This window comes from Falco naumanni, chromosome 9, assembly GCF_017639655.2.
Source record: "Falco naumanni isolate bFalNau1 chromosome 9, bFalNau1.pat, whole genome shotgun sequence".
In the NCBI taxonomy this organism is placed as follows: Eukaryota; Metazoa; Chordata; class Aves; order Falconiformes; family Falconidae; genus Falco; species Falco naumanni.
The window spans coordinates 37,378,411-37,394,536 of NC_054062.1; the positions used below are offsets into that span (position 1 = coordinate 37,378,411).

General features: G+C 42.2%; 1 protein-coding gene across 4 annotated transcripts in view; it reads right to left on the reverse strand.

Moving 5' to 3' along the window:
* Positions 1–16,126, reverse strand: part of ARID5B (AT-rich interaction domain 5B) — a 121,293-nt gene that overhangs the window by 92,213 nt on the left and 12,954 nt on the right. For all 4 annotated transcript variants that reach the window (XM_040606363.1, XM_040606362.1, XM_040606361.1 and 1 more), the window contains one exon: positions 14,853–15,078. In XM_040606363.1, coding sequence (XP_040462297.1) covers positions 14,853–15,078 — 226 coding nt within the window. The remainder of the gene's footprint in view (positions 1–14,852; positions 15,079–16,126) is intronic.

A 16,126-nucleotide genomic window follows, 5' to 3' on the forward strand; every position in this document is an offset into this window, starting at 1 on the left:
CAAAGACTTCTGTTTCCGGAGAGATTGTGCTCCAGCTGGAGGTACTATGACTGTAAGAAGCACAAGTAACAAAACCACTGCAAAAACAAGAGACAACTGAACCACACTGTATTTTCTAAGTTTCTACGCACCCAACAGAACATTTGCATGCCCAACTAAAAATACCTGCTGCCCAAGAAATGTTACATGACTGTAATTAAGAAATTTGCCACAGAAAATTTCAAAAAAGAAATTTTCAGAGCCTGGACAATAAAATTTACAAGCTCTCTTGTCACAATCTTAGTCTTCAATTAAGGACTTTAATTGCATTGTTCTTCTAAAAAGTAGAAAGTGAAGTGCTTATTTAAGAAAACCAGCCATACACTAAGTCGTCTCCCATTCTTGGGAAGAAAACCAAACAAAACTTCATTTGTGCAGCAGAAAACAATGGTCAGTCATTAGCATGATCAGAAGCGATTACAGGTCCTTCTGGCAACTGCTGATTTTCTTCACTGTTTGTGAAGGTCTCTTGTTTTAGAAACAACATGTAACAAGTATTGTCCTGGTAAAAAGTATGTAAACCTTGTCTTATGGTTATACTGACTTTGTCTACAAGGTGATGAAGGAAGAAGGGTCTAATACAGAATAGAGCCTTTCTTCATCTCTTGTTGTTAGGAGGCAGTTCCCTGTGCTTCTCCAAGCCAACAGAGGTGGCAAAGAGGTACTGCTTTGTGCAGACACTGTACACAACTGGCTAAGAATCAGGGAATGACTTTTCATATTAACTTTATATGGATTTGATGGTATGTCTGATCAGTTAAAAGTCTCTCAATGAGGTAGAGAAACTACTGAGAGAGTTTCTGCTGCAGAGGGTGAAAAATGCTCCTATTTCATTTGTGCAAATATGCTGGGCTCATGTTATCAAACACATGAATTCCTGTCCACACTCTCCTTGTCTCTCCTGTGCACTCTGCCATCAAAATAGCAGGGACAAAATTGGCCTCATTTCCTGCGTATTTCATATAGACCTAAAATTTCTTAAATAGGTTGTCATGGCATATATTTTAAGGCTGCTGTGCTCACATCTGATCTCTTGCTCTACTCCTTTAAGATATTAAATAGGCTTTACCCAATAAATCACATGTTTTGTGCCTTGGAATCACATGGTATCTGAAATCACCAAAGGCTAAACTCTTCACCATTCACATTCATTACATGCCAGTCAGACAGCCCAGGTCTAAAAAACAAAAACTGAGCACCAACCTTCCCTGCAGGGAAGGCCAACAAAAGAACCCCGAGTCACACACCCTGAAAACCCCCAGTGGCAATGCAGAGAAGCAGTCCTTATTGCTATTTCCAACAATTCTCATCCCTGCTCCCATTCCAGCTTTGTACCACCTCCCTCTTGCTCCACCACAGGCGGATCAAGGCTAGAGGTTGTGGCAGAGTACGGCCTCGGCACTGACCTTCTCATGCATCCCAGGCTAGTCTGAAGCCTACAGAAAATGGCACTGACCACCCAAAACCCAAGTGGGATGGAGGCTTTTTCCTGTTGAGGGATATAATAGCTGGGTAGGAAAAATAAAACAACTCTCTCTCTGTCTCTCTAAGTTTTTCGCAAAGGCACACAGGAGCCGATTTTCCTGCCACTCACATTGCTGCAAGGTTTGCTACTGAGCACCAGTGGTACATTGAACAGTTACCACAAGAAAAAGAAATGCTTCTTCAAGCTCTCCCTACCTGAGCTGGAAGGCTCCCCCAAAGGGAGGTGTGGAGCAGGCAGCTGATGGGGCTGAACAACTCTCAAGGGAGCAAGCCCCCTGCCCTGGTTCAAGCTGCCCAGTCCACTGAAATACCAGGAGCCTCCCCCACACAAAACTACATGATCTAATCTTTGATGTTTTACAATAGCACAAAGACAACATATAAAACACATTCAAGAAACACTGTGGGAAATGTGCCAGCATTTTAAGGAACATTCCCTTTGGACATGAAGCCTTTTTTAGCCAAACCACTATGATTTTGTTTCAGTGACTCATACGAATGGATTCTGGATTAAGGTTTAAAAATGGGATATTTTCTCTTCTGCTCCTAGGTTCACCTCAAGACATGTGAATGAAAAAATAGCAGGAAGAATATTGGGCTGGACTTACATTCACCAACAGACACTAAATAGGGATCTACTAAATTTGTAAAGCTTAGCTGAAGTTTCAAATATACGATTCTAAAAATGCAATGCCTCCTGAAGTCAGGCTGGGCAAGCATCATAAAACTATAAAAAGATACTTTGTCCCTAAAGATTGCAAGAAGCTAATCATTAGCCACCCATTTATAGTGTTTACCTTTTTATTACGTTATTCTGATATTTTTCTTTTGCAGGGACCTACTTCTTACTTCTACTATTGTGGTAACAAAAAAGATCCATTGCCTCTAGGCAAAGTGTTTTTAAAGACAAAGACATTTGCTGGATTAAAAACAAACACAGAAAACAAAGTCTACATGAATTTGTGTTTGACTACTGTTGGGCATCTGGAATGGCACACATTTTCTTTGGAAATTTTTTTTTCCAGTTTTTTTGCACAAATGACAGTAAAATATGTACCCAGCAGCAAACTGAGAGAACTAAATTTAAAATGCACTTTCAGACCACTCTTTCATTTTTTTTCTTTTTAACTTCTCTTTTCCAAGGCGAGAGGGGAGGAGAGAGCTTGTACCAATGTTTTGAAGTACTGTAAGTTCTTTTGCCTTTTAACAGAAATATGTAAACAAGGTGTATGACTGTAGGGTAATGTTCTAGTCACAAAGCATTCAAGAGCCAGAGTGAAGCTATTTAAAGAATGGAGTATTCAATTCCTGAGGCCAGATGCTAGTATAAATATGAAACTATGTTCACACTGCAGATTAAATTATTTTTAGTTTCTGCATTTGAACTGCCAAAATTATTTGGGTTGGGTTTTCTTTTTTCTTTTTTTTTTTTTTTACTGTACCACAGAACTTAAGGGGCCACATTTTTATGTATCTGAACAGAGGATGAAAAACACAAATGTAAAAGGACTTTTTCAGCGATTTTCTCTGTGCAACAAAACTAGAAGTGTACAGTGACAAACACTGTCACAAGTAAGGGTCATTCAGGGAGTAAGAAAACTAAAAATAAAGATAGAGCTGAAACATTTGAGATTCTTAAAATAGATTTTTATAGTACCTTATCATTTAATTTTCATCTCACAAAGCTTTTAATCTGGAAATAGTCAGTGTGAAAGAAAAGTGGAGACTGTGGTTTTAAAATAATTAGAGAAAAACATGCATTAAGATTGCATTACACCCTGTCTACTGGGTTTGCCACGAGAGCTCACACAGATATTGCTAAGAATATCAAGTTAAAGTCAGTAGTAATTAACTAAAGCAAATAATCAATAATCCCATGACCTTGCCACTGCAAAAACATACATGAATTCAAGAGAGAAAGACAATGAAATAAACTGATAGTGATCAAAGCAAATCCAGGCTCAAGAGCTGGGTGAGGACCTATCACTGACACATGCTAAAGGCTACAAGCCACCTACAAGGCTGTCAAGGACCCCCCTCTCGCTGATGACCGCTGTTGCTTTTTTGGTCCTGTAATTATCTTCTCTTTGCTTCATCAGCTGACAATGATGGAAGGTCCAGGATGTATCTCAAGGATGTGATTCATCTGCTGATATCAGGGGTTAGTCTACCAAGCCACAAGAAGTAAAATAGGGACCACATAGAGGGATGTCAACCAAGCCACAGACCCTTCCCACTGTTGAGTACCACAAATGCCCAGGAAGACCTGCATGTACAGCCAGGATTGTAAACCTATGAGAAGGATGAGCAGAAAGACTGCAGCTTGGCTAGTCGAGAGACCTCCTGCAACACCAAGGAATGTGGAATTACTGAGCAGACTTGCTCTGCACCACACTGAACATGCATATTTTGCCGATGACTTAAAAGAAGGATGAGGCCAGTAACACCATACAGCTGGCTGGGGGAAGATGCTAGGAGCAGAAGAGGTCCTGCAGCACCGGGGCTGTAAGCCATCTAATATTGAGATGTGTGAACCGACACTAAGTACCTGCAGAGACTGTCACCCCCCAATTCGGGAAGGCAGGGGACACCAAGCTTAATTACAAACAGGTGACGTGGGACATGCTGAAAGCTGAACATGCTCTTGAATATCACATCAGGTTCACCCCTGGTTCCTAATTAACTGTTCTTATCAGGCATGGATCTGGTATCACAACAGCGAAGCCTCCTTTCAGTGGACAGGCTGACAGTCCCAGCCTTCCCTGGGTATTTACGACACGTTTTTAAAATGCATTAGCCTGCACTTTAAAGAAACCTGGGACCAGAACATCTGGGCTTTCGTTGTTTTGATTCTCAGTAATAAAAAGTGAAAAAAATGATGCAGCTGTGGATAAGATGTTCCGGAACACAGCAACTACCTTGTCATCCTTTACCTATTTTCCCTTCACTAGACTTGTTCACAGGCACAAAACAAGACATGGGGGAACGTGGAGGAGGACGAGAGGGAACGTTTCCCACCTTTTTCTTAAATTAGATTTTCAATTTGTTATAGGATCCTTGAATTGTACAACACATGGCGATCTATTCCACTCATGACACACATGTGTAACTCCCCTTGGCACTAATGGGAATGACGAACGTGTTGTGAGAGGAGAATTGCCCCCTACAACTGCAGGAGTGTGAACAAGGTTGTAAATATATCTCAAGGTTCTGGTAACATTAGAAACCAGCCTAGCAAATTTCTCATGGTTTATTATGATATCACCAAATCCCCTCTACGTATTTATAGCCTTGTAATTCACAATTATTCTGGGTCCATAAATGTTTTTGGCATCTGAATGTAGAACTGATACTATTATTTCACATAGTATGGTACTGTCCGTGAATGCTAAATTTATTCCAGCAGAGACTCCTGGAGTTCATTCATCAGATATTTTATGCTACTGTTCTTTTAATGATTCATTTATCCTTAGTAATATTTGTATTCTGAAGTGTGGCGTCTCCAGCCGACAGCACAATGCTCTGCTGAATTATCTTTTTCTTTCACAGCATAACAGAGTAGAGCACAGTCAAATTGAAGATGGCCTTTAGTACACTGTCAGAACAATACTGCTTACCAAGCATATCCAGACACATTTCTCAAACCACATGTAATGCTCTGGCTGCCAACATGCTCATAAAGTCATTAACCGGCATCTTAAAACGAGGGTGTGATACATATATTTAAATGTTTAGGAAAATCAAATGTGTGCTCTTCCAGAAGCTTATTTTGAATTTCAGCTTCTACATATATCAATTATACAGCAGTGCACAGATGTAAAAATTCACCTTGATTTTTCACAAGCTGCTAAAATATACTTCTACTAAAATAATACACATTATCTATCACTAACAAAAGCTTCTTTATGGCATTAACTATTTGTCCTTCACAGTGTAACAGAGCATGAGAGACCCAAGGTGAAGGTTTACAGTGCTGAGGATTCATTTTTACAAGCAAATTATTATTAGCAGTAAAATTAAGGAGGAACTTATTTTACATGGTACAGATTTTACTAAATGAAGTAAATAAAGGTTATGCCACAATGTTCTCCAATACAAAACCTACCCAGTAAGTTACCAATCATGCTGTTACATTTTTTAAATATACACTTTCTCTATCACCCACTCCCACAAACTGCACTTCAATTTATACCTACACTAGGTTTAACCCTTCCCTTCCCAAACAGCCTCATCTATCAATGCTCTTATCGCTCAAGGGTAACGAAGCCAGCAAAGACAAGCTTGAACCAAATTAACCAAAAGAGATTAAGAAGTCAGGATATTGATACTGAGGGTCTTAAAACTCAGTTTAATGATGGAAAGGATGCCAGAACCACAATCTTCTCCTGTGTACCCATACAGCTCCTCTCAGTGCTCGCAAAGGTGACACGCAATGCTGTGGGAGATGCCCAGGCTGCCCACATTGGGAAAGCAGGTTTGCTACTGCCCACTTGGCCACTGAAGCCAAGCCCCTTCCCACACTCTTGCCCAACATGTTCTTTTTCTTTCTAGCCTACCCATCTCCCACCTTCCCTTGCCTGCCCAGGCAAAGCTCCACCTTGGCAAGCTGAGGTCCCATCACCTCCTGTGGCTGAGGTACCCGTAAATGCTGACATGGCCATTCTCTGGCATTACGGCCCCATGCAGCCTGCAGGGTAGCCCAGCTTTTGCTCCTGTGTGCCTGTGTCCTTGCAAATGATTTTGTGAAAGGAGGAGAAGGGGGAGAAAAAGCAACTCTCCTCCTTCAATTTGAGATATACAAAGGATGCCTTCTCTGACAAACTTCCAGGGCACAAGATGGGGAAGATGAATATTGCATCTCAAGAGAACAAGCACTAGCCTTTCCGCAACATGGCAGTCAGAACCAGACTAAGGCATTTAGGAAGACAGATGATGACAGGCCAGGCACGTCACAGTGCACCTGTAAACAAAAGGCAAGTTGCCTTTCTGGGCATGGAAGTAACGAAGAGCAACACGGAAGGGCAACTTGGAAGGGAGGTGGTGAATAAGTTGGGTCTGGTTTTCCCCCCCCCCCCCCCAGAAGGGAACTGACATCCAGATCTGGCCATGGTGTCAACAGCACTCAAAGAGGAGCCTGAGCACCTCAGCACAGCAGCACAGGTTACAAGCGAGAATGATTCATTAGCTGGTATGAAGACAGCTTCAACTTGATTAGCGGAGTGCTCAGAGTCAAAGATGACCGTGGGACTCCAAGTCGTGGGCTCCAGCAGCGCAGAATTACAGCACAGGAAAGCAGCCAGGCAGGAAAAAGAGGACGTCCTCAGGGTCCACCCAACTATATCACGTTATATACGTGGTTAGTTCACAGATCTCGGTGCTCAGCCAATTTTTGGCTGGCTGCGTGGAAAGGATACAATGCAGGAAAAAGGCGTCAGTGATCTATGAGGGACCAACAGCTCTAACCAGGAACCATGGCACACAGAGGAGACTGCTGATCACCTCCCTCCACGGCACTGGGCAAGGGAAGCATAGGGATACAAAACAATAGATGTCCCAAACTGGGTTCCCCCTGGGACCCAGAAACAATATGGGCAGGAACGGAAGCTAGAGAGAAGGCTGGGGAGGAAAACAGCACCCTCTAAACCCAAAAGTTAAAAAAAAAAGGCAAACATTGAGATAAAGTCAGATTTGGAGCACAGCAGCGCTGCACCAGGAGGCACACGTTTCCAGTTACTGGAACAAAACCTCATGGTCAGTAAGAATTAAATGCAAGATCCAACAGTGACTAGAAGGGAAAAAATCCTGGAGAGCAGACACATGTGGGTTATTACACAGCCTGGCAAGGTCAATCTCGGTGCTAAAAACAGACAAAAATAAAAAAAGCTGTCAAACATTTTTAAAGGGATACTGTCCCACGCTGGCTGCTTTGACACTGTCTGTGAATGGTCCTTACTTTTTATCTACTTATGTTGTAATTATGTAGGTTACTCCTGTTCCAACCAGAAGCTGCAACAAAACTCTTATTGATGGTGCAAACTGCTGCATCTTTGGCTTTAGGGGAACAGGGGGCAGTTCCCTCTAGCTTCACAAGGCAGTAAAATTTAACTCTTCCTCCTCTTGTTTTGCAGCAGTGATTCCTTCCCTGATGTTTCTGAATAGACCAGAACTGCAATTGCAAATGGCTGTGCTCCACACCAACGACAAAGTGCCCTGTCATACCAATACATAATTGAAAATGCTGACACAGTGACAACTGCTATCAGCACAATTCTGATAATCATGTTAGCTTGCTCCTGCTGCAAGAACTGGTGGGGGTGGGGAACAGGCACTGTGATTTAGGGGCTACCTAGAGAGAAGTTATGTGGGGTTTTGTTTACATTTCTCAGCAGATATTCTGCATTTCAAAGAACAAAATACCCACCTCCTCAATTCCTGGGGCAACACTACCACCCCCTTCTGTAAGAGCTCAAAGGCAGGCCAAAGTCTGAGAAGAAATCCAAATTTTCTCTCTTTGATAAGGCATGCTTGAAGTTTGAGATGTTGGTGTTAAAACTCCTTTCAAGAGCCACAAATAGATGAGGCTCAACACAATCTAGTGGTGAATAAAAGGCTTCCATAGCCAGTGCTGCATATTAAGATGTTTTTGTCACCCCCATACACTTCCTCTGTAATGAAGTAGGCTGTCCCCAGAGAAAAGAAGAAATTAACAGCACTTAAATCACCCCAGCATTGCTCGGGCAAACACGTGGCCTCCGGAAGGATCAGGTGGCTACAGACAACCTCCCGAAGACCCGGCCAACCTCCTCCCAGGGAAGCTGGGGAAGGTGCAGAGGACAGCAGCTGTAGTTCAAGAGAGAGGGGCAAGTGAGGAAGAAGAGCCCCAAAACACTACTGGAGATAAGGTCACCTCCAAGAAAATGTATCATTATCACAGGTTTATTGGGGGTACACCACACCTAACAACAGCATCACCTTTCAGCATTTAAAAGGCAGCCAGCAACTGAGTCAACAAATATTAGTTATCTTAAACCAATTGGTTAACAAAGAATAAAATAAACATTTACCTTGCCTTCTTCATGCAAGGCAAGATGAAATTGTCTGTCTGCTCAGCACCTCTGGTTATCTCCAATCCCAAACATGTTAACACTAAAGATAAGTGGCAATTGAACCCAAGATGTACAACCAAAGGAAGCCTTCCTGCTCCATGGCCTCTCTGAACATCAATCCCAACAGTGCCGCTCTGCAGCCTGTTGGTGCTCTCGCTCTGCTGCAGCAGTGCTGGCATTGCTAGGAGCTGCACAAACACAGAAGAAAATGCCAAGCCACAGTCCTTTTTCCCCAAGGGAGCCATCCTCCTCCATTCAGGCTCCACAGAGCACAACAGACAAGTCATGTAATAGCCTCATCTATGGCAAAAGAGCTGTATCAATTGGGCTGGTTACAATGAGTTGGAGAGGTCACTCTGACCCACAATTCAAAAATCAACATACGGTGCACAAGAGCAGAGAGAGGAAAATGCGATAATGGGACACTTATAGGAGTTTTATCAAGATCAAAATGGCATTCAGCTAGGGGACAGGAAGGCACAAGGAAGAGGCAAAGAGCACAGACAAGGAGAGAAGAAGGGGAGGGGAAGAGAGTTAAGAGGCATGACTTAAGCACAAAGTATCCGAAGTAGCTGCACTCTGAATAGCTAACAATTAGTTGGTCAGAAAATTATTGCATCAAGTTAAGCCAGGCGAGCCTGAACTCAGAAGCACGTGACAAACAATGAAAAAGGAGAGTCGGCGTGAGTTTAGAAGTCACCACAAGTGTCTGAGCATGCTACAGCTGCAGATTATCAGTTTCGTTAATATTACAGTTTGACTACATTACGAATTGATAATCTTCATCTGGAGAAATCACGCCTGTTGCAAGACCACTGGTTAAGTGAAATCAGAAGGGCCATGAGGGGCACTGTGGTTGCCTGGGCACTGAGGGATCGACACTGTCCTGCAAGATAGCTCATCCCCACTCTGCCTTTCCTTCCAAACCCACTGCAATCTGGCGTGGCTTGGCCAATTTTTATAAGAACACAAGATCCGATGAAGAGCTGTGATCTCCTGCATGAAGCTACACAAATTATGAGACTGGTAAAAGAAGAGAAGGAAATGAGAGGGTGAGCCAGTCCTGCAGCATCCAGCCCCTGCCCCACATGCTTCACTGGAGGGTTCAAGAGAGCAAAGTAGGAAACAACTGCTGGAAAACCACCTATGGACTACAAAAGGGTGATTGCTAAAATATAAACCTCAACTAGAAGCAGTACTTGATTTTCCTGGATTGCAGAGAGAACAAAGATCTAGATTTTACACTCCCAAATGCGTGCCTAGGGGGAATAAAAGGCAGGACAGGACTGAGTGCTAAATTTTCTTTCGGTTCTCCCTCACTGGTCCCAAACAAGCAAGCAGTAACTGCAGAAAACCTTCAGTAAGCACCAGAACTTGCTCATCCCCGTTACTAACGCTGCCAGTGCAGGAATGGGAGCGCCCACCACGCAGCAACCTCAGCCATACATTTTGGCATGATAAAGACTCATAAAGGATGGGTAAAAAGAGTGGCAATGACAGTCTGGGGACCAAACCTAGACCTCTGCCACAACAGGCTCATGAGCCAGAGGGATGCAGATTGCCTGGCCAGGGCAGCAGTGGCTCCCACCTTCCTGGCCTGACATAAGCACAGCGGCCATTTGTTCCTCAGCTAAACCCAGGCAGTGCTGCAGCTCAGCCTAACCCAAACCAACAGAGCCGGTGAGCACTAAATCCAGTCATTTTCCCCCCAGTCTCTTCTCTCAATTTCAGCTCTGACTCCTCTATCTTTTATTTCTTTTTCTAAAGACACATTTAGAGATGAAACCATTCATAACTGCCTATCCACAGACAGTTTGTGGCAGCATAATTGACAATGAGTCTGCTGCAAAAATGAAAATGCTGTTTTAATAACCTTGGCCTAAAATACATTCTGTTGTATGCCTCAAAGGGTTTCAATAAAAAGTCAACCTGTAGAGACATATTTTCTTGGCTTAAACAACAATCCAAAGCATATAAATGTAGTCCAACTATAATGACATATTTATAGGCCAATAAAGCTTACACTGCAGCTTTCATACTTCACTTAAAGGAAGTCTGTAAGAAGCAGTGTTATCTAAAATAATTTGAATTTCTTTCGAACTATAGCCCAAGGAATACAAATATGCAACTTCGCCATATTTAACCAATAGTGTTTACATTGCTTAGTTGCTAAAAATTTTGTAAAATGAAATAATTCCTCATTTGGTGACTTCCCACTGCTTTACCAAATATGGGTACAGAAGTCCATTTATTACAAAGAAAAATCCCCTAAATAATTCTAAAGACAAAAATAAATAACTAGCGGCCTTAGTAGTGAATGATTTAATCAGACCAATTCTTCTGGAAAAACAGGTTCTCATGTTCATTATGAATAATACATTCCTGAGCAACTCTATTTTTATATGCTGCATTGTTGTTATTCTTTATTTTTCTCAACATTTGAAACAAATATTCAGAAAGCTATAAATAGTCTTAAGACATAAACTGCCAGCATTCAATATTGACATATTTGTAGAAAGGGACAGAATGTATAACATAAATATCTCGACAGGCAGAAAGAAATAATTCTTAAAAATCATTTTTCAGGCTGAAATCTCACACAAAAAAATGCCATTGCTAGATCTTTTATTTAATACAGTCCTAAGGAAAATTTCTGCATAATTCACTAGTGATAAAAACAATGGCATTTTACAGGAAAAAACGCCTGTTTCTGCACAAAAGAAAGGCAAAGATGAAAGAAGAAAAAAGAGACAGGAGGAGGAAAAGGGAAGAAAAGAGGGAAAGAATAAGAGAGAGGAGAAAAAAAGAGGGAACAAAAAAGAATACAGAACTACCAAATCTGAATTAGGGTCAACTTTCAATTATAGGTGCATGGTTTCTCCGTGTTGTGGATTAATTAGGTGTTGCCTTAGTTTTGGTTAAGCAAGTGCCACAGAGTGTATGGCACAGGGTATACGGTGCTCACTCAAGGCTCCACTTTGCCTGGTTATTGTTTAAAGCTGCCCTGCTCCTAGCAGCGTGTTTAATTAAGTATGTTTGTGCAGTGCCACTTCTGTGGTTCTGTATCAGCCATGTTTTCATTTCATCCGGGTTATTTCACTCTTCACCACTCCTAGATACTGTGTGAAAACTGATTTTGTTTCTTCTGTAAAGTTTTTTTGAGCTTTTTGGTAATGATATAATTTCCTATTACCTTCTACAGCTTAGTTTAAAAACATCTAGTAGAAAAACTTTCAGAATCTACACACTTTTATAGGATTTTTCTGTAAAGGAAATACACTGTTTCATAGGAGAAAACAGGTCCAGGAGACCACCTTGTTCATCTAGGTCTTTTCAACACCTGGTTCAGCAACTTCCTTGCCTACAATGTGGCCATTGCTACAGACTCATCCATGGCCTGCCAGAGTAGCACAAGAATGGATTTGTTCCTTCAGATTCAAGTTCTGTTCAAAGCGCTGTGCCCCACCACAGCCACTCAACTCTGCCCGGTGGGGAAGCCCTCTGTGAAACATCCCCACGGGTGAAGCACCGAGCACAGCGGTGGATATGCAGGAGACCACCTCTCCATTTGAGCTGATTAGCCTTGCTAATACAGCTGTGCTGATGCTCTCAGCAGAGACCTTTGCACAACAGTGCACCACACTCCCTCACAGTTTACAGCCCTATTTTAAGATAAAAAGTACCCCATCCCGTTGTGCTGGAGACCTACTGCAGAAGTTATTGCTATTAATCTTTGATCACTGCAGCTGAGCGTTGCTCTGTTGGCAAGATGTTGAGTACTGGAAAAGGTCTGTGGGCACACATTGTAACAGGCAGTAAACCCGCCGTTCTGACAGCAGAAAAGATACATCAGCAGCTCAAATCCCTGTGCCTTGGACATAGCATGTTATCCTACTGCCTTTACCTACAGCTAGGGAGATGTCAATTCTCAGACCACAATGTCAACCTTGACCAACCACTCAGAATGAGAGACGTAAACCTTCATCTGGTGGGTGCTAAACCTCCACCCCACGGTTAAGCCAAACACCAGAGCTCATAGGTTGCCTACAGGACACAACCAAAGAGGGCTGCTTCACAAGCAATAAAGATCAACATTTTTCTGAATTTTTTCTCAGATCCAAGAAGCAAAATATGCTTAAATTCTTGGGTCTTTCAAATAGTAAAAAAAATCATCTTAGTACTAGATTTAAGAAATTTCTTCAATTGCCTTTAACAGGCTAGATCAGTTGCCTGTATCAATGTACCTAATCAGCTATACGTCTTCTTGAACCTTTGATTTCACTCCCACCAACCAGTCATAACGAAGAAAAATGCAATCATGATCAACCATTAGTCAAAATACATTTCTACTGAAAAAAAAGACTCAACAATAAAGCCAGAGCCACCAGCTGAAAATGAGCAACATCAGAATGTGGGTTATCAAAATTATACCATATAGTCTGCATTCCAGAAGCGTTTTCAGTATAACCCCTACTTTCAAAGGCTTAACATGCAACTATAAGCTTTAGGCTTAAAGATAATTTTCTTTGGCTCCTAGGGTAGATAATAGCAATTTCATAACTTACCACAAGGGTTTTTTTGTTTGTTAAAAACAAAAACAAGAAAACATTAACACACAAAAGTTCTGTCTGAAAAACATTAAGATTCTTCTGACACAACAAACAAATGCAAATAAATGTAGTGCGTAAAGAAGATGCCAGGGCAACAGCAGAGAAAATTACTGTATATAATTATGAACCAGAAGAAACCACACAGCAAAGCAAAGGAAAAGAAAAATAGAAAGAATTCCATGGATTATTTTTCTTCCTGGAGATGTAATGAAAAATAAGATCAACTTCAAATTGTACTTCAGTCTTCCAACCTACATGTCTAATGGTAAAATGCAAGATTGACAAAATCATTTCACCATTTGATAATATCAGAAAACTGAGACGCAAAAGATAAATCCTCCAAGACAGATCTTCAGCTTAGAGTAACATGGCTTCAATGCCAACACAGTTGTGCCATTGTAACACTGAACTTGGCCCCGCATCACCTGTTCATATCGGTACAAAAGCACTTCCTCACATGCATCAGCCTTAGCTTTTAATTTTTCACCTTTCCTCCCATTATGGCCTAAACTTGATGCTCTTCTAGCTTGGAACATTTGTTAAAAGCTTGGTACAATAGAGAAACGTCCCTGGGATGTACTTCAAAGCACTGTCTCTGGCAGCTATTATGCATCCAAGGTCCTAATACCACAAACAGGTGCATTACCAAGAGGAGACCTATCTCCCTTGGACCTTGTCCCCCCGTCCCAGACTTTAGAGGTTTGAGTGTCTGCGCATCAAAGCAGCCCCAGAGCTGCAAGTCTATCTGCAACCATCCAAAGTAGCAGAGCTACCACTTCTCTCCCTAAAAACAGACAGGGAAAGAAAGTACAGGTCTATCTGGAAAGAACAGTGGGGACCCCACTGAGGCCTATGCTGTATAGCAGGGGTCCTCAAACTTTTTAACCAGGGGGCTGGCGTGCAGATGAAGTGGCAGGCAGCCATCTGCGGCTGCTTGGTTTCCCCACCCCCAACCCCCCGCGGGGGGTTCTGTAAATACCGGGGGCCGGATTGAGGACCCTGGGGGGCTGTATCCGGCCCGTGGGCTGTAGTTTGAGGACCCCTGCTGTATAGTAACATAAAGCTCACAAGGAAATGCTACAGAAGGCTATGGAAGGGACATCTTCCTACTGAACAAGACAAAAAGCCAACCTCAGGGAGACAGAACAAGCACAAGGAGCAGGTGACAATGCTGCGCTTCTGAAGATGGGACGTGAGAAGTGAAAGGCCTTTACTCTGCCCTGCCTGTCAGAGGAGGCCTCAGGAAGATGTGTCAGGCTCCTCTCCCCATGATGCACAGCTCTGACCTGATTCCCTGGACTGCTGAGCCCCAGGGAGAGCCCTTGACAATTTTTCGTGCGCATACCTTCAGGATTTGAGCCTTACTGCTCCAGGACACGTCTATGGAGCAGACAGGTATCACAGAGTTACCCCATGCTACTCTCGAAGGAGCCTGCAGTGAACTCACCACCACCATCCCTGATCCCACTTGGGTATCTTATCACCACACCTCCGCCTGGAGCACAGACATACCTTGGGAACTGGCGATGGCTTGGCAGGATCAGGCTCATCTGTCTTCGAAAGACACTCACCCACGGGCCCCTCCCCATGGCAGAAAGTAAGGGATACTCACCAAGGTCAGCCTTTTCCTTCAGGATATCTTTGAAGTTCAAGCCGCTGTTGAGCGTGGATTGTCTGTATCTCATCAAGGCCTCCTTCTGCCCATTCTTCCCGACATCCATTGGCTTGACTGGCTCAGCCCGGAAACCACACTTCCACTTGGAGAAATCGGACTGTGCCCATTTTGCCAAGTCCTCAAGCTTCACAGTGACTTTCTCTGAAACAGCAATAACTTCATCCTGCAAGAAGTGGTCAAATGAGAATAGGACACGTCATGTGGGCCGCCATGATGACTGATAAATCCGTAATGCCACCCCCCCACAGGCTACTGGAAAAGCCTGTCTTGCTGTTGGCAGATTAATTTTTTCATAATACAGAATAGCTAGTACTTGAATTATTCCTCCTGCCCCTTAAATGGAAATATTAGTTGTTTACTCAAAGCAAATACACATGATCTAAAGACAATTTCTGGGACTGGAGCAATGATCCTAAAAGGCATTTGAAATGCAGGTTGCCAAATCACATTCTGTAAAACCCAAAGCCTTGAGGGAAAGTTTGTTTTTTAGGTGCAATTAGCTGCAAATGTAAAAATTCATGGCTGAATGACTAATGGTTATAGCTAGTCCTGAAATAAATGGACTAAGTAAATCTCAGATTCTTGGAACTCTGACTCACCAAAAAATTCCTGTGTTTATGGTACATTTTCCCTTGGCTTATACACAAATATTGAATTTAACTTTTGTCCTAAAAATTAAATAAAACTGTGATGTAATCCCAAAAGAAATACTACATAAATGTTATGTGCTTCCCACCAAAAGAAACTTGCACATTCTCATGTTTCTTAAAACCTTTTTCAAGATCAGAACTGTAATTTTTTTTCCCTTCTTAAACATACATTCTAAGAAAAGCACTTAAACTTAGTTTAGCCTCCAGAATGTATACTCGAATTAAATAGCTCTAATTGCTGGATTTTATCCTTCCAGGAAACAATCAACTCCTCTCAGTCATGATGAATAAGCAGAATGTTTTATAGCTGACTCCAGTGAGCAGAGGCTCGAGAAAGCCTCCAAAAAATAAACAAACAAACATACACACATATCCAGCCAGATACATTCCAGATTTTTTAGTTAAAACAGCAGAAATAATTTATGTTGTAATGAGAGCTGGCTGCACCACCACACCTTTCACACCATATATTTCTAGCACTAAATAAGGTTACAGGTTCTTGAAATAGATAAACCAGAAACCAATTTTTCTCTCAAATAAACACAAGTATTTGCAAAGGGT